The 22,052-nt window shown below is 44.4% G+C and overlaps 1 protein-coding gene and 1 long non-coding RNA gene across 2 annotated transcripts in view; both read right to left on the bottom strand.

Annotated features, from left to right (window-relative positions):
* Window positions 1-22,052, bottom strand: part of LOC308578020 — a 135,934-nt gene that overhangs the window by 77,079 nt on the left and 36,803 nt on the right. The gene's annotated exons all lie outside the window — the stretch shown is intronic.
* LOC308578015 (FERM and PDZ domain-containing protein 3-like) overlaps window positions 17,025-22,052 on the bottom strand; it is a 32,436-nt gene continuing 27,408 nt past the window's right edge. The window contains exon 10 of the mRNA XM_081178316.1: window positions 17,025-17,120. Within this exon, the coding sequence (XP_081034442.1) occupies window positions 17,049-17,120 (72 nt within the window). The 3' untranslated portion in view covers window positions 17,025-17,048. The remainder of the gene's footprint in view (window positions 17,121-22,052) is intronic.

Raw genomic sequence — 22,052 nt, 5'->3', positions numbered from 1 at the left:
CTTAGCGGGGCCGGGGCCCTCGATCCACAACTTGCTGTTGAAATGGAATACTCAGGATGAAACGGTGAAATCTGCTATGATTAAATGGGCACAAGATGTTGGACATAACATTATGTTTGCTGACTGGGAACAGTTGTGGACCACAGGTATGAAATTTACGGTATGTAATGCCCTAAGAGAGAATATTATGAAAATGATATACAGGTGGTACATAACCCAAGTCAAGCTTGCAAAAATCTATCATTTGCCCAATAACAAATGTTGGAAATGTAGAGAAACTGAAGGTACATTCTTTCACCTTTGGTGGACGTGCCCAAGGATTAAGGCTTTCTGGGAGATGATATATAATGAATTGAAAAGGGTATTTAAATATACCTTCTTGAAGAAACCAGAGGCCTTTCTCCTGGGCATAGTCGGCCAAACGGTGGTAAAGAAGGACAGAACTTTTTTTATGTATGCAACAACAGCAGCAAGAATACTCATCGCAAAGTATTGGAAGACACAAGATCTACCCACTCTGGAAGAATGGCAGATGAAGGTGATAGATTACATGGAATTGGCAGAAATGACTGGCAGAATCCGAGATCAGGGAGAAGAGGTGGTGGAAGAAGATTGGAAAAAATTTAAAGACTACTTGCAGAAATACTGTAAAATTAATGAATGTTAAAGAGATGTTGGATTGAAAACAATGCGGTTTTGGGGAAAAATATTAACAAGAGTATGTAAATATGGATTGATAATGGTGGAAAATATATATTTATAATAGGTTAAGATGTTGAGCAAGGACAAATGACAGAGGGTAAGAACTTGCTGAATTAAATATCTGAACTGGAATACAAAAAGGGAGGTGTGGGGAGGTCAGGAAACTAGTAAATGAAGTATAAGATATGAAAATATTGATTTCTTTCTTTTTTCTTCTTTTTCTTCTTCTATTTTGCATTTTTCACGTGTTTTGTTTTTGTATATTTATAGCTCTTTTTTCTTTTATTAGGGTTATTCCTTGTTTCTATTTTTTATGTTTAAACTTTGAAACTCTTTATTGTTTGTAAAATTTTAATAAATATTATATTAAAAAGAAAAGAAAAGAAATGGTGAAATCAGCTATGATTAAATGGGCACAAGATGTTGGACATAACATAATGATGGCTGACTGGGAACAGTTATGGGCCACAGGTATGAAATTCACGGCATGTAATGCCCTAAGAGAAAATTTAATGAAAATGATTTATAGGTGGTATATGACACCAGTCAAGCTTGAAAAATTTACCATTTGCCCGACAATAAATGTTGGAAATGTAATGAGACTGAAGGTACATTCTTTCACCTTTGGTGGACATGCCCAAGGATTAAGACATTCTGGGAGATGATTTATAACGAAATGAAAAAGGTATTCAAATATACCTTCCTGAAGAAACCAGAGGCCTTTCTCCTGGGCATGGTCGGCCAATTGGTGTTAAAGAGGGATAGAACTTTTTTTATGTATGCAACAACAGCAGCAAGAATACTCATAGCGAAGTATTGGAAGACACAAGATTTACCCACCCGGGAAGAATGGCAGATGAAGTTGATGGACTATATGGGACTGGCGGAAATGACTGGCAGAATCCGAGACCAGGGAGAAGAGTCGGTGGAAGAAGACTGGAAAAAGTTTAAAGATTATTTACAGAAATACTGTAAAATTAATGAATGTTAGAAGAATGTTGGAATGAAGTTATATGGCTTTAGTAGAACTGTTATAAGGAATTAAGTATAAATAAATTAATAGAATATTAAAGGAAAAAATAAGGTTAGAATGTGTTAAGATAACTATAGGATAGAAAACAGAGGAAGATGGAAAGGAATTGCTGAAATAATTAACAGAAGTGGAATACAAAAGGGGAGGTGTGAGGAGGTCGTTGAAATAAGTGAATGAAAGATAAGATATTGAAATAGTTTGATGTGTTTTAAATTGTTTTTGTTTTGTTTTGTTAGTTTAGTGTGTTAGTGTTATGTAGTGTTTCTGTATTGTATTGTATTGTTCTTTTTTCTGTAGTGTTTAAATTGTTGGAAAAGTAATAAATATTATTTTAAAAAAACACAACAATATTCAATGATAGTTAAGGAGGAAATTAGTTGGAAAATAAAAATAATGAAACAAATATATTTTGAGCATGCAAACAAACCAGGAAAACTGCTAGCTTGGCAGTTAAAAAAAAGTGAGCAAAGGAACTCCATAAATAAAATCAATTTAAATGGAAAGATCACAGATAAGATGAAGGAAATAAGAGTAGGATTTGTAAAATACTTTTCAGATTTGTATAGGAAAGGGAAGGAAAAAAATGTTTAAGATAGAAGAGTACATCAGAAGTAGTAATTTACCACAAATAAAAGAAGAACAAATGAGGATTTTAAATACCCCAATAACAGTGCAAGAACTGCTAGAGGTAATAAAATGGTCAAAAAATGGCATGTCACCCGGTCCGGATGGATTTACAGCAAAATATTATAAAAAACTAAGTGAGCAATTAGTGAACCCATTGAAATATGTCATGAATGAGATATGGAATACAGGTGAAATTCCAGAAACATGGAAAGAGGCCTATATTACAGTAATCCCAAAACAAGACTCAGACTTGTTGCAAATTAAAAATTACAGGCCTATCTCTTTGCTAAACAACGATTATAAATTATTGCAAACATATTAGCTAACAGATTGAAAAAAAATACTAAATGAGTATATACATCAAGATCAGGCAGGGTTTCTTCCGGGTAGACAAATGAAGGAGAATATAAGGAATATTTTGACTGTAATAGAATACCTGGAGGTTAAAAACGAAAAGAAAGCAGCAATGATGTTTATAGATGCTGAAAAAGCCTTTGACAACGTCTCTTGGAAATTCATGACAAAGTTACTTGAAGAAATAAAATGTGGTCCCAAATTTTTAAAAGGAATATTAGCAATTTATTCAGAACAAAAAGCAAAACTAATTATAAACCAGGTGATAACGGACAAAGGTAAGATACAAAAAGGAACTAAGCAAGGGTGTCCATTATCACCATTGCAGTTCATCCTGGTACTGGAAGTACTTGCCAGAAATATAAGAGCAGACAAAGAGAGGTGTAAAAACTGGGGAAAGTGAGTTTAAGTTAAAAGCATATGCAGATGATTTAGTGATAACAGTGGAAGAACCTAAAACTTCACTCCCTAAAGTAATAGAAAAGATCCAGAAATTTGGGGAAGTGGCAGTATTTAAATTAAATAGGAATAAAATAAAATTTTTTAGTTAAAAATTTGAAGCAAGAGGAAAAAATGCAGTTAGAACAAAATATTGAGATTGAAGTTCACAAAAAGGTTAAGTATTTAGGGATATGGTTAACATCAAGAAATATAAATCTATTTAAAAACAATTATGAAAAAACTTGGCTTGAGGTAAAAAGAAACCTAGAAATATGGAGCAGAATGAACCTTTCATTGTTAGGCAAAATTGTAGCAATTAAGATGAATGTGCTGCCAAAAATGCTATTTCTTACTTCTTACTTCCGGGTTAGCGCCTCCGGCAATGGCGAATTTCCTCTGATCTGCAGGAATCCGCTCCGTGGAAATCAGGGTCTGGACCGCCACGGCGAGGCGGAGACCCACTAAAAAACACAGGCGGGAGAAGCCTGTGGACGTGGGATTCGGCTGGCACCTTTTGCGACTCCCCTACTCGCGGGGAAACCCGGTTTCGGGGATCTGGAGCGATGTGGGGTGAGCGGCGCAGTGCTTTGAATCGACTGCTTCTTTCACGGAGTGAAGCCGCATTGCTGTTGCCGGAGAGCGCTGACTTTTTCCTGTGGACAGTTGGACTCTAAACAACTACCCGTGAGTAGAACGGAAAATTGGATCTCTAAACTTCTTAATTTGGCATCGAAACGGGAAGGTTTCAAACAGGAAGTCCGCCTTCCTCTTTTGTAAATAGATTGAAGCAAAGACGTTGCAAGCTAAAGCCTGGAAAGTCTTTTGTAAAGGATTAAATCTCCATCGGTTAAAATTACTAAACCCCCCTTGGAAGCAGCAGAAGAGGGGGAAAATTTTAGATCGCCTAAGCCTGCAGGAGGGAGAGTGAAGGAAGATAAATCAACACCGTTTCGAACCTGGGAACGGGCTGCCAGTAAGATTGACGTTTTGGGAAAGTTCATTGACTGTGAATAAAACGTATGTTGACAGATTGTTAAATGAGATAAATGTATTGTTTCCATTGTTTCCTTTTGCACTTAAAAAGGAGAGAGAAAAAAAGTACAGTGGTGCCCCGCAAGACGAATGCCTCGCAAGACAAAAAACTCGCTAGACGAAAGGGTTTTTAGGTTTTGCATTGCTTCGCTAGACGAATTTCCCTATGGGCTTGCTTCGCAAGACGAAAACATCTTGCGCTTTTTTTGAAAAGCCGCTTGAAGAGGCGCAGTTGCGACGGACCGTGCTTCGCAAGACGAAAAACATCGCAAGACAAAAAGACTCGCGGAACGAATTCTTTTCGTCTTGCGAGGCACCACTGAAAATCGAAACCAACTCTGTCGCTGGATCTGCGTTTAAAAGGATGGATACAAATAGAAATTGTTTCCCCTAGAGGGAGCTTTTGAAACTGTTGCAGGAGTGGAGCTGGGGAATTTTCCAGCTGCAGAGATTAAAGAGCGTGAGAATCAGAGTCTGACCTTGGACAAGAATGTTGACAGAAGAAGCCTTAGTGATTGCATTTCGCAAGACAAGTGCCTTATTGGAACAGCTTCATGAGAAGATGGATGTGATAATTATTAAAATCGACAATTTGGGACAAAAAATGACTGAGTTGGGACAAAAAGGGAATACCTATACAGAAATTACCCAGGAATTGACCCAGGAATCTGTTTTGACATGGCAAGCTGTGGAGAAGACGAAGGAGAAAGTTGTTGTTGAACCTCAAGTAACTCAAGTGGACAGAGCCCAGGTCTCACAGAGGCAATTTGATGAACATAAGCTGTTGCCCTTTATGATTGAATCTAGAGAAAGCCAGATTTGGTGGGATGGAGCCCTGCTTGGATTGGAGAAGGAAAGTTGGATAGATCCTCTTATGCAGGGATGCTCTGGCCTTTGGGATCTGGACTTGGGTCAGAGGGAGAGTGGCGCTCTGAAATATCTTTTGGACTTTATTTCTGACTGGGCTGGAGAATGGGCTGACCTGTCGAGAAGGAATAAAGACATTGTTAGGTTGGAGTTTCCCCGAGATCTACTCTTCAGTGCCAAAGGAAGGAAATTAAGAACAAGATCAGCAGAAGATAAAGTAAAGTGCATGTATAAATATGAAGAAGACCTGCAGAAGGGACATGGAAGAGAGTTAAGAGCCTCGGACAGAAGGTCACCAGATTGATGGACTATATGGTATTGATAGAAAGGACTGACAGAATCCGAGACCAGGGAGAAGAGACGGTGGAAGAAGATTGAAAAAAAAGTTTATAAAAGAAAATTATTTAGAGAAATGTTGCAAAATTTATGAGTGTTAGAAAAATGTTGGAATGAAATTATATGGCTTTAGTAGAAATGTTATAAGGAGTTAAGTATAAATAAGTTTTAGGGTTTTTATGGCAAGATAAGGTTAAAATAAATTAAGATAATTAAATGACAGAAAACAGTGAAAGATGGAAAGGATTTGCTGTAATAAATAATAACTAGAACACAAAAAGGGAGGTGTGAGGAGGCTGATGAAACAAGTTAATGAAAGATAAAGATATGGAAATATTGGATGTGTTTTTAACTGTTTTTGCTTTTGTTTTTGTTTTGATGTATTGTGTCTTTTGCTTTTTTATATGTATTGTAATGTATTGATTTGTATTGTTTATTTTTTCCCTTTCTTTTTTACTTTTTTCTTTAATTCTTAAACTTTTAATAAATATTATTTTAAAAAAACAACAACAAAAATGCTATTTCTTTTTCAATCAATACCAGTCATCCCGAAAGATGAATGTTTCAAAAAAATGGCAGACAGAAATTTCAAAATTTATCAGCGGCGGGGGGGGGGGGGGGGGCGTAAAAGGCCAAGGATAAAACACAAAATACTTACAGATGTAAAAGACAGAGGCGGGTTTGCCCTCCCAGATTTTATTTATTTTTTAATTATTTTTTTTATTAGGAATTACAACATAACATTTTATCAATAAAACATATCATCCTCACTTCGCCCCTTCCCTTTCCCCCCTCCCCCTCCCCAAAATATAACCCCACCCCCCAGACTTCCCTCAGCTCCTCTCTCTGGTTTTTCCCTACTTATAATTTCTCTGCATGTTATAAAATTGTAAAAATCCTTAACCTATCTGTCTATGTGTTCTTACTAATAAATTTGTGAATGTTTATTCAAAACCTGCCAAGGAGTCCAGTTCATTTTGTTGTTTCTTTAAGTACTTTGTAAAAGGTTCCCATTCTTCTTTAAAGTCACAGTTGTCCTTATCATGTAGTTTATATGTCAATTTCACCAATTCCGCATAGTCCATCAGTTTCTCCTGCCATAGTTCTTAGATACTCTCAAATTTCCTTGGCAGGTCTTTCCCTAAAATCCCTAACAAAAATGCTTCAGGTTTTTTAACAAATGTTAAGTGGAACATTTTCTTCAGCTCATTGTATATCACTTCCCAAAATTTTCTAATCTTACTGCAATCCCATCACATATGATAAAAAGTCCCTTCTTTTTCCTTACATTTCCAACATGTTTGGAAATCTGTACTGTACTATCTGTACTGGTGTTATATACCATCTGTACATCATTTTCATATAATTCTCTTTCAGCAGAGAACAATCTGTAAATTTTAAATCAGTTTTCCACAATTTTCCCCAGTCTTCAAACATTATATTATGGCCTATGTCCTGTGCCCATTTAATCCTTACTGATTTCACCTCTTTATCTTTTGTTTCCCATTCTAACAGAATACTATATGCACCTTTCAGCAGCTTCACTTTCCCTTCTACGACTTCCTTTTGGAATCTAGATGTTGTATAGCTAAATACTTTCTTGTTGTCTTCTTTGTATATTTCATGTAGTTGCCAATAATGTAACCAATAATGTAACCAACTCTGAAAATGGTCTTTTATTTCCCCGTAGTCTCTTAGTTTCCATTTTCCTTCTTGATCTTTTAACAGATCAGCATCCGTAAGCCACTTTCCTTTCTTTCCGAGTGGTTTGAGCAGTAAAGCTTCATGTGGTGAAAGCCACCAAGGTGTCTTTGATTCTAACAGATCTTTATATCTCTCCCATACTCTCATTATTGATTTCCTAATTATGTGATTGTAAAAACTTTTATGTACCTTCCCTTTCCCATACCATAAGTATGCGTGCCAGCCAAACCTATTGTCATGCCCTTCCAGTTCTAATGCTTCTTGCTTTTCCAGGTTTATCCAGCCCCTAATCCAAACCAGGCATGCAGCTTCATAGTATAATTTAAGATCTGGGAGGGCAAAACCGCCTCTACCTTTTATGTCTGTAAGTATCTTATATTTTATCCTTGGCCTTTTGCCCCCGCAGATAAACTTAGAAATTTTTTTCTGCCCTTTTTAAAAACATTTGTCTTTCACAATTATTGGGACTGATTGAAAGAGGAATAGCATTTTTGGCAGCACATTCATTTTGGTCGCTGCTATTTTCCCTAACAGTTAGAGATTCTTTCTGCTCCATATTTCTAAATTTCTTTTTACCTCAAGCCAAGTTTTTTCATAATTATCTTTGTACAAATTTATGTTTCTTGATGTTAGCCATATTCCTAAATACTTAACCTTTTTATGGACTTCTATCTCAATGGTTTGCTCCAATTCCTTTTTCTTTCCCTCCTTCAAATTTTTAAGTAGTAATTTTGTTTTATTCCTATTTTTAAAAATCCTGCCACTTCCCCAAAATTCTGAATCTTATCTATAACTTTGGGGAGTGAGGTTTTTGGGTCTTCCACAGTTACCACTAAATCATCGGCATATGCTTTTAATTTAAATTCGCTTTTCCCAGTTTTTACACCTGTAATTTTTTTATCTGCTCTAATATTTCTGGCAAGTACTTCCAGTACCAGGATGAACAGCAATGGTGATAATGGACACCCTTGTCTGGTTCCTTTTTGTATCTTACATTCATCCGTTATCACCTGATTTATAATTAATTTGGCTTTTTGCTCTGAAGAAATTGCTGATATTCCTTTAAAAAATCTAAGGCCGCATTTAATTTCTTCAAGTAGCTTTGTCATGAATTTCCAAGAAACATTGTCAAATGCTTTTTCAGCATCTATAAACATCATTGCTGCTTTCTTTTCGTTTTTGACCTCCAGGTATTCTATTATATTTAAGATGTTCCTTATATTCTCTTTCATTTGTCTACCTGGAAGAAAGCCTGCCTGATCTTGATGTATATACTCATTTAATTCCCCCCCCCATCTATTAGCTAATATGTTTGCAAACAATTTGTAATCATTGTTTAACAAAGAAACAGGCCTATAGTTTTTAATTTGCAGCAAGTTTGCATCTTGTTTTGGGATTACTGTAATACAGGCCTCTTTCCATGTTTCGGGAATTTCACCTGCAATCAGTATCTCATTCATGACATCTTTCAAGGGGTTCACTAGTTGTTCACTTAATTTTTTTGTAATATTTTGGCCTAAGTCCATCTGGGCCTGGTGACTTGCCATTTTTGACCCTTTTATTGCCTCTAGCAATTCTTGCACGGTTATTTGAGTGTTTAGGATCTTCATTTGTTCTTCTTTTATATGTGGCATATTACTACTTCTAATGTACTCCTCAATCTTATTTTTCCCCCCTTCCCTTGCCTATACAAATCTGAAAAATATTTTACAAATCCTACTCTAATTTCTTTCAATTTATCTGTGATCTTCCCATTTAGATTGGTTTTATTTATGGAGTTCCTCTGTTCATTTTTCTTTAACTGCCAAGCTAGCAATTTTCCCGGTTTATTTGCATGCTCAAAATATTTTTGTTTCACTCTTTTTATTTTCCAACTAAGTTGCTCATTAATTATCATTGAGTACTGAGTTTGTAAAGTTTTAATTGCCTGTTTTACTGCCTCTTTATTTGTTTTATTTGACAGCTGTTTCTCCTTTTCTGTGATTTCCGCTAGGATCTCCTTTTTCTTTTTCTCTCTCAACTTCCTTTTATATGAATTTTGTTGTATAAAGAGTCCTCTCATTACTGCCTTACTTGGGTCCCAGACTGTCTGTAATTTTGTCTGTCCTTGACTGTTTATTTGAAAATAATCAGTCAAGGCCTTTCTTGCTTTTTCCATAAATTTTTGATCCTCAAGTAAATCATCATTTAACCTCCATCTAATGGAAATTTGGCTTTCTTTTTGTACTTCCATAATCAAGGAATTATGATCTGAAAAAGTTCTGGGATTGATTTCAATTTTTTTGACTCTTGTCTCCAATTTTTTAGAGATCCATAGGGAATCTATTCTCGAGCTGCTGTCATGTACATGGCTGTAGTGAACTCTTTATCAAACATGTGTTTGCTTCTCCATATATCTATCAAATTTAAGTTTTGAGCCATATCAAAAAAAGTCTTTGGTAATTTACCTTCCTTTGTTTCTTTTTTCCTGGCTGATCTGTCTTTATCTAAAGATGGAACTCCATTTAAGTCTCCCAGTAAGATCATCTTTTGATCTGCAAATTCGAGTAGTTCTGTTTCTAACTTTTTGAAGAATATTGCTTTTTTTGTCATTGGGTGTATAAATGCCAACCAGTATAACTCTCTCCCCCTGAATTTTAACTTGTATTATTAAGATTCTACCTTTTTCATCTTTCTGAATCAGTTTGGGTTCAAGTTCAGGATTAATGTAAAAAACTACTCCTCTCTTTTTTGTTTTATCTGATGAGATGAAGTCCAAACCTAATTTTCTATTAATTAGGACTCTTTTATGTTTTTTGCAATATGTGTTTCTTGGAGACAAATTATATCTAATTTCTGCTTTGCTATTACATGCTGAATCTGATGGCGTTTGGTTTTACAATTTAAACCGTTAACATTCCAACTCAGTATTTTAAGATTGGCCATTGTCAGAGTCAGTTACAATATCTGTTTTTTGGGATATTGCCCCTTCCGGTGATAGCTGCTCCAAAGCAGCTCTTTGTTCTGCTACTGGGCCCCCCGGTCTTGTTTCAGGAATTGTATCTCGACTTTAATCTTTACTGTAATCCCATGGCAAATTGGTTTGATGTTTAAATCACAAGTATGCTGGAGTTCCAGTTGGCACGTCTTTCTTGGCAGGTGCTTATAAGGGGGCAATGAGGTTACTTTGAGAGCTAATCCAGGCTCTTTCCCACTTCCTGAGGTATCCCCTCAATAGTGCCAAGAGTTCCCTGCTAGCTCCCCCTTGTACCCCCAAACCCCAAAATTTGGAGTTTTTCCTTTCCCTTTTTATCTTCTGCACCAATTTCCAAAAGACTGTTCAAATTCCTCCAGCTAACATCTTCTTTTAATCCCAAAGGACAGCTTGATACAATGGTTTTTAACTTGTATACAAAAGAAGGGAACAGTTCCCAAAGTCAGAGCCAATTTGTAACTACCGTATTTTTCGCTCTATAGGACACACCAGACAATAGGACGCACCTTGTTTTAGAGGGGGGGAAACAAGAAAAAAAATTCTCCCCCTCTCTGCCCAGCGCCCCTTCAGCGAAGCGGCAGGAGGCGCTGCGCAGAGAGGGGGAGAATTTTTCCCCTCTTGTTTTCCCCCTCTAAAACAAGGTGGCTACCTTGGAAGCCTGGAGAGCGAGAGGGGTCGGTGCCCACCGACCCCTCTCCCTCCTCCAGGCTTCAGGTTCCTTTCAACCTGCTCTTTGGGGCTGGCAGGGGGAAGCCCACCACCAGCCCCAAAGAGCAGGTCGGGGAGCGGGGAAAGGCGCGCAGCGGAGAGGCTCCTGCCATAGTCGCGCGTCACCTCTCCAGCTGGGAGAGGGTCACGGGGGGCTGCTTTAGCTGCGTGCGCGCTCTCCCGGCTGGAGAGGTGGTGCGCGGCTAAAGCGACTTCTGCCATAGTCGCGCGTCACCTCTCCAGCTGGGAGAGGGTCGCGGGGGGCTGTTTTAGCCACACACGCGCTCTCCTGGCCGGAGAGGTGGCATGCGGCTAAAGAGAGTTCTGCCATAGTCGCGTGTCACCTCTCCAGCTGGGAGAGGGTCACGGGGGGCTTGTTTAGCTAAAGAAGCCCCCCGCGACCCTCTCCCAGCTGGAGAAGTGGTGTGCGGCTAAAGAGGCTCCTGCCATAGCCGCGCGCCACCTCTCCAGCCGGGAGAGGGTCGCGGGGCTATGGCTTCTTTGCTCCATAGGACGCACACACATTTCCCCTTCATTTTTGAAGGGGAAAAAGTGCGTCCTATAGAGCGAAAAATATGGTAAGTCTCCATGGCTGCAAGCAGTTCTTTGTCTCCCATTCACAAAAACGTATCTTGCAGAGCCAGTCCACAGAAATCAGAAGCTGACTTCCTGTTTGGCTTCTGTTTCACCAAATTAATTAATTTAAGCCCAATTTTTTTCTTTAGTAACTTTATTTGGCTTTTACCTCTAATTGGAAGACCCGCTGCTTCTGGTGGCGGAATGTGGCTTCGGCAATAAAGTGCACTGGAACCGTGAGCGGATTCAAGCCTCTTCCCTTTCCCCCGCACGCGAAGCAGCAAGCAGGGGGGTTTCGGGGGGCGAGTTTCTCCGCTTCTGATGGACCCCTGGGATCCCCACTCTTCCGTGGGGGGGGGGGTTTTCAGGGGTGTACTGAGCCCCGGCGGTCACCCTCAAGCTCTATTTACCTTTACGGTCGGGGACGGTTCGGGTGGAACTCGTCGGGTGGGGCCACCGGACTCAGAAGGCACCTGTGGAATACTGGGTGAACCTTCAGGGTTGCTGGCAACCGGAGACGGAATGCCACAGGCGAGACCTGGTCCACGATAGGAAACGGGCCGGTGAAAAGGGCGTCCAGCTTCCGCGAAGGTCGAGAGGGGTGGAGGTGGCCAGTGGAGAGCCATACCAGGTCACCGACGTGGAGTTCCGGCCCCACCTGGCGATGGCGGTCGGCCTGGGCCTTGTACGCCTCCTTGGCCTGGCGCAGTTGCTCCATCAATAGCTGTTGCTGGGACTGGAGCTCCTGAAGCCACTCCGTCACCGCAGGGACCGCGGATCCCGGCAGCACATCTGGAAACAGCCGTGGATGATAACCGTAACTGGCCTGGAACGGGGTATGCTGGGTGGACGCATTCGCCGCGTTGTTGTAGGCGAACTCCGCCAATGCTAGGTGGTCGACCCAGTCATCCTGCTGGTAGCTGCAGTAACACCGGAGGTACTGCTCCAGCACCGCGTTCGCCCGTTCCGTCTGGCCATCGGTCTGTGGGTGTTAGGCTGATGAGAGACAGACCTCTGTCCCAAGGGTCTGGTGCAATGCTCGCCAGAACCGGGATGTGAACTGAATGCCCCGGTCGGACACCACACGCTCAGGTAGGCCATGCAGGCGGAAGACATGCTGAAGGTACAGCTGAGCGGTTTCCTGAGCTGTGGGTACGGATGGGCAGGGGGCACAGTGCACCATCTTAGTGAAATGGTCGGAGAAAACTAGAAGGCAGGTACAGCCATGAGACGGGGGTAAGTCCACTACAAAGTCCAGCGAAACCGTGTGCCAAGGACGTGGTGGGACTGGCAACAGCTGAAGTAGGCTGGGGGGTCGCCCGGTAGGGCCCTTGGCCCGCCGGCAGACATCACAACCAGCAACGTAGCGAGCCACGTCAGCCTTCAGGCGGGGCCACCAAAACTCACGGCTTACCAGATGGGTGGTCCGATACCGCCCGAAGTGTCCCGCTGCTGGGGCATCATGGGTCATCCGGAGAACCTCAGCCCGCAGTGGCCCTGGCGGGATATACAGGTGACCGTGGTGCAGCAGAAGGCCCTGATGCAAGACCAGCCCCGGATACTGAGGGCATGACCCTTTGGCCAGTTCCCGGAGTCGTTCCTGGGCCCAAGCGTCGACCCGCTGCTGTTCCCGCACCCAAGCCTGCAGTGGCTCAGCCTCCTGGGTGGCCAGGAATGCAGCCGGTGGTAGGATCGTGGTGGGTACTGCTTGCTGTACCGTGTCTGCGTTGTCTTCAGGTTTCCGGAACAGGGCATCCGCCTTCTGGTTTTGGGAGCTAGGGATGTAGCGGATCCGGAACTGGAACCGGGAAAAGAACAACGCCCACCGGATCTGCCTTTGGTTCAGCTTGCGGGTGGTCTGGAGGTACTCCAGGTTCCGGTGGTCGGTTCTCACCTCCACCGGGTGTCGTGCCCCCTCAAGATGGTGGCGCCAGACTTCAAAGGCCACCTTGATGGCCAGTAGTTCCCGCTCCCACACAGTATAGTTATGCTCCGCTGGAAGGAGCTGGCGGGAATAGAAGGCGCAGGGTAAGAGTGGCGCATCGGGTCCGTACTGCTGAGACAAGACGGCACCGAGAGCCGTACTGGAGGCGTCGGTCTCTACCACAAAGGGTCGAGAGGGATCAGGATGTTGCAAGATCGGCGCTCTCTGGAAACAGGCTTTCAACCCCTGAAACACCTCCTCTGCCTCCTTGTCCCAGGAAAACGGCGTCTTGGGGCGCAGTAGCCGGGTCAACAGGGTGGTGCGATGAGCATAATCTGCAACGAAGGTCCGGTAATAGTTGGCAAACCCCAGGAATCGCTGTAGGTCCTTGCGGTTCTGAGGTGCTGCCCATTCCCGAACCGCTGCCACCTTCCCAGGATCCATCTGTACCCCATCTGGAGAGAGTCGGTGACCAAGGAAGTCCACTGACTGCTGATGGAACTCGCACTTGCTGAGCTTCGCATACAGGCGGTGCTCCCGCAAGCGCTGCAGCACGGTCCGGACATGACCCTCGTGGAGAGCCGGGTCACGGGAGAAAACCAGAATGTCATCCAAGTACACCACCACGTATTTGTCTAGCAAGTCCTGGAACATGTGGCTGATGTACCGTTGGAACACAGCGGGCGCATTGCACAATCCGAAGGGCATAACCAGGTATTTGAACTGCCCATACCGGGTCCCGAATGCTGTCTTCCACTCATCCCCGGCTCAGATCCGAATTAAATTGTAGGCCCCCCGGAGGTCTAGCTTGGTGAACACCTGCGCCCCTTGCACCCGCTCCAGCAACTCCGAAATAAGGGGCAAGGGGTACCGGTCAGGGATGGTAATTTTGTTCAGGGCCCGGTAATCATGGCAAAGGCGAAGCTCCCCACATTTCTTCTTAACGAAGAGCACTGGCGCAGCGGTGGGCGAGGTAGAAGGCCTAATGAAACCACGCTCCAGGTTCTTGTGCAGGAAGTCCTGCAAAGCTTCGCGCTCTGGCTCTGTTAGAGAGTATAAGCGACTCACCGGCAGGGGCGCTCCGGGCTGGCGGTCTATGCCGCAGTCAAAAGACTGATGCGGCGGCAGCTGGTCTGCCCCCCATTCCTCGAACACGTCTTGGTAGTCCCGGTACTTGGCGGGGAGCGTGGATGCAGCCTCCTCAGTGGGTGCAGCTGCTAGCATCTCGGACTGAGCATGGGGACATTGGGGACATGGGTCTGGGAAGTGCACAGTCCGATTGACCCAGTCAATCTGAACATTGTGAACCTCCAGCCAGTCCATCCCGAGCACCAGGGGGAACCGGGGCATGAAGGCAATGTCCAAAGTTCGCACCTCCCGGTGCTGCTGGAGACACAGGACCAAGGGCTGGGTCTCCCGAGTGACAACACCCGAACGCAGGAGCCGTTCGTCAATTGCCTCCACCTGTACCGGTTCTGGCTTGTTCTGAAGTGGAACCTGATGATGAGCGGCAAAGGCAGCGTCCATATAGGAGCGGGTTGCCCCTGAATCCACCAGAGCGTGGGTAAGAATCCAGGGCCCACCTGGAGGGTAGAGACGCACCAGAACCATGAGATGTCGCAAATCCACTGGTGAGGGCCCCTCTTGCATGGTTTGGGACCCCAGGTTGCTAGGGCCTTCGGCTACCGGGGTTGGCGGTTTCCCTGCGACTGGCATCTTCTTGGGACAGGATCGGGCGTAATGTCCACTCCCACCGCAGTAGAGACACAGGTTCCCCTCCCGACGCCGCGTCTTCTCCGAGGGGGGGGGGAGGCGAGGTCGCGCAGCCCCGAGCTGCGTTGGCTCGTCCGGCAACTCGGCTGTGGGCGTGGACCTGCTGGGAAGGACTGGAGCCAGGAGCCGGGGGTGCTGGTGGTCCCGGGTCTGGCGACGGTCCTCCAACCGATCGTCTATCTGCAGGCTCCGCTGAATAAGGGCGTCCAGCGTGGTGGGACGATCCATCATGGCCAACTGGTCCAGTATCTCATCCGACAGTCCCTCAAGATACTGGTCCCAAAGTGCAGAGTCATTCCAAGACAAGTCTTGCGCCAACAGCCGAAATTCCATGGTGTAGGCAGCCGCAGTGGACTTGCCCTGTTTCAAACGCCTAATTGCCCGGTTGGCTTGACTCTCCTTCTGGGGGTTGCCGAATGCAGCCTCCAAATGGTTGCAAACCCCCATATAGTCTGTCAGCAAGGGGGAGTCTTGCCTGAGCAGCAGCAATGCCCACTTGGCCGCCTGGTCCTTTAACAAACTGATCAAAAAGTGCACCTTGGTGCGGTCGTCAGGGAAGTTCTGGGCTCGCCTCTGAATATACAACTTGGCCTGGGCGAGGAACATGGGAAAGCTGGCCGGGGCCCCATCAAATTTCTCTGGCAAGGCCACTGGGTACTTGCCTGGAGCTGGGGCGTCGGCCACAGGAGCCGGTAGGGTGTCCAACCGCTGCTGAAGTGCCGTAACCGCATCGCTGAGCTGCTGCACGGTGTGAGTCAAGGCCTAGTTCTCCTGGGCCAAGGCCACCAGTGCAGCTGCCTGGTCGGCCATGGCTTCTGGCTTTTCCCGAACGCACCCCAACGAAGGGGGAGTGCGGGTGTGGCGGGAGCAAACTGTACTGGTCCAGGGGGGAGGTTACTGTGGGGCGAGGTCCAGGACCTGAGTTGAGGGTCGCCAGACAGTCCTCCTCGGGCAAAGCAGGGTCCACAGCGAGAAGCCGGGCAAGGACAGGAACTCTGGGGGAACAGGACTGGATGCTGGCCGAAACAGCTCATCAACGACGTTGCTCCCGCAACTGACTGGCCTTTATCTTCTCTGAGGTCAGGGGCGGTCCTGGCCCCCAGGAGACCCGCCTCTTCTGGCCTTAAGGCGAGCACTCCTCCTGGGAGAAACCAGTTCCCTTCGCCTCTCTGCCCTGAGCCTCTGCAATTCAGGAGAGGCTGAAGGGTTACTGGTCCCAGGGGGAGACTCACCTGTAGGCACTGAGTCCTCAACCACCTCTGGAGCCAGAGTGGATTCACCTGGTGCCTGCTCCTGAGGATCCGGCACAGGTGCAGGCGCTTCAGAATCAAGGCCCTGCCCCAGTTCAGCCGGCCCTGGAGGCGGGGACTCCTGTGCAGGCTGGGATTCCTCCGGTTCAGCCTCTGAATCGGATTCCCAGGCCATCACACCGGGATTGTAGGAAAAGACCTGCCAAAGAAGCTGAAAAATATTTTTATGTATGCAACAACGGCGGCAACAGTCTTAATAGCACAGGGATGCAAGAATGAAGAAATCTCGACCAAAGAACTGTAGCAAGAGAAACTGACGGACTATGCAGAATTGGCAAAATTGACATATAAACTACGGGACAAGGGTAAGTGTGACTTTAAAGATGAATGGGAACCTTTCACAAAGTACTTAAAGATGCAACAAAGCGAATTGGACTCCTTGGCATGTTTTGAATAAACACTCACAATTATTTATTGATAATAACCAGTTAGACAAATCAAGGATTTATACAAATTTGTAACATGCAGAGAATAACATTTATAGAGAAACCAGAGATTGGAACTGAGGGAAGTCAAGGGGTGGGGGGGGGTTGTTTTATGGGAGGGAGGGGGGAAATGGGGGGAAAGTTAAGGGTGATATGTTTTAAGAGAATGTGTTTTGTTCAAATTCCTAATAAAAGAACTTTTTTAAAAAAGATACTTACAGATACAAAAGAAAGAGGCGGTTTTGCCCTCCCAGACCTCAAATTATGCTATGAGGCTCCATGTCTGGTATGGATCAGGGGCTGGATAAAGCTGGAAAAGCAATAAGCATTCGATCTGGAAGGACATGACAACAGATTTGGATGGCATGCATATTTATGGTATTGGAAAAGGAAAGTACATTAAGGTTTTTATAACCATATACTTAGGAAATCATTAAAGAGAGTTTGGGAGAGATATAAAGATTTATTAGAACAGATGACCCCTTGGTGGCTTTCACCACATGAAGTTTTATTGCTCAAGCCACTTGGTAAAAAAGGAAAGTGGCTTATGTGTGCTGACTTATTAAAGGATCAAGAAGGAAAATGGAAATTAAAAGATTATGAGGGAATAAAAGACAATTTTCAGAGCTGGTTACATTATCGGCAACTCCATGAGATATACAAAGAAGACAATAAGAAAGGATTTAATTATACAACCTCTAGATTTCAAAAGAAAGTTGTAGAAGGGAAAGTGAAGCTGCTGAAGGGTGCATATAGTATTCTGCTAGAATGGGAAACAAAAGACGAGGTGAAATCAGTCATGATTAAATGGGCACAAGATATAGGTCATAACAGACTTGTCAGGGTACTGCCATGGGAACAGGGTAGGGAAGCAGAGGGGCTGTTGGGTTACAGGGAACCTTCGAGAATCTTGCGAAGCATTTCCTCTTCCTGTGGTGAGGAAAGCCACACCTCCAGTGGGGAAGAGGGGAAAGGACCAGAGGATGCTGCTGGGAGCCTCAGCACCGTTCTTGGCCAAGCCGGCCAGGAGGGAAGCACGCCCCTTCCATCGCTCACCCTGCACAAAGGTGTAAAAGGCAAAGAAGGAAGGAAAAGGCTGGGGATGACGAAACTCTTATGTTGGGGGAGGTCCCGGAAACAACCACTCCTGGATTCTGCTTGTGATTGAGGAAGCATGAACTTGTGGCTCTGCACTGTAAATAGTTTTGCACCAAAATAAAACCTGTAAAAGACAGGTCGGAGTGCTGACTGGTTACTCACGAGCAACCACCATTGCCATCTGACAGCAATCCGAGAGTCATTGTGGTTGCTTGCATTCAGAGCAGAGAGAGACACGAGTCACCCCAAAAAGGGAGCTGCAGGCGGAGGCGCTGGGGAAGATGAGGCGCAGAACGTAACAGCCCTGGTACAGAGGAACGTGGAGCTGGAGGTGTGCATTGCCAAGCTCGCAGCGAGGCTTGAGGAGTGCAGAGTGCAGGACCAGCAGGTCAGAACCACTCCAATTGGAAGAAAAGTGCCATCGCTGGTGAGCAAGTTTGGAGGGAACTGTGAGGAGAACCTGAGCTTACAGGGTTAAACAGCTCAGAATGTGCGTCCTGCCTACTGTGGGGTGGAGAGACTCTGCGTCACTTCCGAGAGTCTCAGTCCTTTGTTCTGTTCTAGTTTGGCTTTTGTCCGGGACAGACACGTTTGTATAATGTTCCGTGATTGTGGATAGTTTCTACTGTAAATAAACTGCTTTTAGTTTTAGTAACTCTGCGTGAGAGCCTGATTTATGCACATCGACGCACAGAAGACAGAAGGCTTAATTTCTGACCGCTGCTAGACTCTGCTTTTGCTCAGAGCTTTGGAATGCTTTTGGAATGCCTTTGGAAGGCTGGCTGCAGCAGAAGCGCACTGGACTTTATCTCTCTGAGCAATAAATCTTCTCAGAGGAACCCCCAAGAATACCTGGCATTTAAGACTGAGATTAAATATGCCCTGGACTTGCAAAAAAGGGAACTTGAAAGTGATGAAGAGAGGGTGGCATTTGTGGTTGGACATTTGGGAATGGGTGAGGCCCCTGAGAGCAGCGGGAAATGATGCCCTTCAGGACTTAGCAAAGTTTTATCAGGCGATGGACGCAATGTTTACCAGCAAAATTCAGGGGTATGTCACTCAGCAGGAACTACTGACACTTAAGCAAGGGTCCCTGACTGTCCGCAGCTATTGGTCGCGCTTTGCAATGCTGGTGCACAAGTTGGGCTGGGATTTTTGTCTGAACCCATGCAAGAGAGAAAGGGAGGGATGAAGGAAAGAAGGAAGGAAAGAAAGAAGGAAGGAATCAAAGAAGGAAGGAAGGAAGGAAGGAAGGAAGGAAGGAAGGAGAAAGTGAGAGAGGGACAGGACTTCCGGAGGCGGCGCGAACGGCAATGGCGGTCTCCTTCGCGCTGTGAAGGGGAAGCTCCGCAGAAACGGGTCGTCCGCTACGGTGAAGCGGAGACCCAAGTCGGAAACCCACAGGCAGCGAAAGCCTGTGGTCGTGGGACTCGGCGGGCACCAGAAGCGCCCCCCGAAACGAAGAAGGGACCTTGTAAGGGGCTCCGGAACGTGGAAGGGCTGGCGCGGTGCTGTGAGTCGATCGCTCTTTCTGTGGAGTGAAGCCGCATAGCTGCTGTCGGTGAGCGCTGACCTTTTTTCCTGGGAACATTCGACTAGAAAAGCAACAACCCGTGAGTAAGAGGGACTGAATGAATTTGGGACTAAATTAACTTAAAATTCGGCTAAAGCGGGAGACGCAACCAGGAAGTCCGTCTCCCGGCTCAGCTTAAAGATTTAAAGCAAAGACTTTGATCTGTCTGGTGCCTTTGAAGCGGCGCCTAAAGGAACTAATCCGTGCATTACCTGAACTGACTTTGTTGATATTAGTGGATTTAACTCTTCTGGTTGTGGACTTTGTTTTTACCTCTTCCTTTGGATTTACAAACTTATTAAGGAACCTAGGCAGTCACACTGCCAGACTGTTAGAACTGTCAGATTGTGGACTTTGTTACTCTGAACGGTTACATTTGAGTGCTACCTGAACTGTTGAAACACTGTTTCTGGCACTTTTTAGAGACATTGTTCTACTTTAAAGATTAACTCTGCTAACTATAAGAGACCTGAAGGTCTTTTGGAATTTTGAGGCTGTTTTGACATTGTTTTAAAAGTTTTGAAGCTTTGGAACAACTTGAGAAAAAACTTTTTATGAACAACAAATTTGCTGTTTCCCTCAAGATACGTTTGAACTCCCCCTAGAGGATTTTGGGTTTACAACTGTCTGGGACTTGTTTTTTCTTTTCTCCTCTCTTTTTGTTTACTCTCTGGGCTTGTGGATTCCCATGGGAATCGTATACAGTTTGACCTTGGCACGTAGACAGAAGTGGAATGAGCGGCACTGGGAAAACAAGATCAGCCAAAGCTAAAGCTAAACAAACGACTTTAACTTCACAGCTGCGTAGATCATCTGTTCCTGCTATTTTGGTGACACAAGAGGAAGAAACCGAGCAGACCAGGCCGGAAGGTATGGCTGCAGGAGGATCTCCCTCAGTATTGGACAAAATTTTTGAAAAGTTGGAAGGTTTGAGTAAACAAGTGGCTGAGCAATCATCTAAAATTGATCAAAATACAGCCAGTGTAAATAAACTGACCCAACAAGTTGCTCTGAACGCTCAATCAATTGGGAAACTATTTGAAGCCACCACAGAAAATCGTAAATTGGCTGAGGAAGCTAATCAGAAAGTTGAAGCCTTAAAGGAGGAGGTAAAACCTATGTGCAAGCAGATTGGTGGCCAGCAAGCCTATCTGTCTATGATAGAACTACAAAGTAGGGAAAACAACTTGAGATTGAGGTCAATCTTAGAACTTGAACAAGCGGACTTAATCGAGTACTTGACAAAAGAATTTACAAAATTTTGGCCTTTGGAAGAAGACAAGGACTTTAAAATTGTGAGTGCTTTTAGACTTGGAAAAGTAGCGAGGAAAGACAGGCCCAGAGACTGTTTGATTGCTTTGAGAACAAAGGAGGAAAGAGATAAGATACTGAGTGCACATTTCCAAAAGTCACTTGAAATTCAAGATTTGAGAGTGGAAATTTACAAAGACATCCCGAAACAATTACTGGAACTCAGATCCAGCTACACAGAGTTGGTGAAACTGCTGAGGAGTAATTCAATCATCTTTAGGTGGGAATTTCCTCAAGGATTATCTTTTACATTCAGAGGGAAGAAGGTGAAAATCAAAACAGCCGAGGATAAATAAAAGTTTTTGAGTGACTACGGAGAAGACCTTCAGAAAGGGATCGTGGGAGCTTCAGGGTCTGGGCCATTGCCTGTACCTACACCTTTAGAGCCTGAAGAACAGAAGAAAGATACACCACCACCAACGGGATAACAGATTTGTCCAGGATGTCTCTGCAGCTCTTAAGTTGGAATATTAATGGCTGCAATTCTCCAGAAAAAAGGAGAAGGATATTTCATCTATTAAAGAAAGAACAATTGGACATTATTTGCTTGCAGGAAACACATGTGACTAGGCTCCACAGAAAAGTGCTAATCAACAAGAGACTAGGCCAAGAATTTATTTCATCGGATCGAGTGAAGAAGAGAGGAGTGGTGATATACGCAAAGGAGAGCCTGTCACCAAAATTCCTTTTCAAAGATGAGCAAGGAAGAATTTTGGCAATTGAAATACAAACACAAGGGGAAAAGTTTTTGATATTGGGAATCTATGCACCAAACGAGGGGAAATCGGAATTTTACAAGAAGCTGCATGAGACAATGCTGGACTATCTGGACTATAGCAACATCATTATGATGGGCGACATGAATGGGGTGGTGTCTACAAACATGGACAAAGTGCAAAGCCAAAGTGTGACAAAAGAGGGCAGACTACCAAAAACCTTTTTTGAACTAACTGACAATGTGGACTTGATTGATATTTGGAGGACAAAGAACCCCCTGGGAAGAGAGGGGACATTCTTTTCTGAAGCCCAACTGACATGGACAAGAATCGATCAAATATGGATAACTAGAGGACTGGCACCTAAGACTAGAAAAGTGGAAATCTGCCCAAAAACCTGCTCCGACCATAACGCAGTGAAGATGGAAATGAGACTAACTCCAACCGGTTCCTTCAGGTGGAAGATGAATGACACCTTGCTAAGAGACCAGGAGATTATTAAGAAGGCCCAAAAGACCTTAAGAGACTATTTTGAAATAAATTTGAACACTACAGTGGAAAAAAGAGT

The sequence above is a fragment of the Podarcis bocagei genome, assembly GCF_964188305.1.
Source record: "Podarcis bocagei genome assembly, chromosome: W".
Taxonomy (NCBI): domain Eukaryota; kingdom Metazoa; phylum Chordata; class Lepidosauria; order Squamata; family Lacertidae; genus Podarcis; species Podarcis bocagei.
This window is presented reverse-complemented; position numbering and strand designations above follow the sequence as displayed.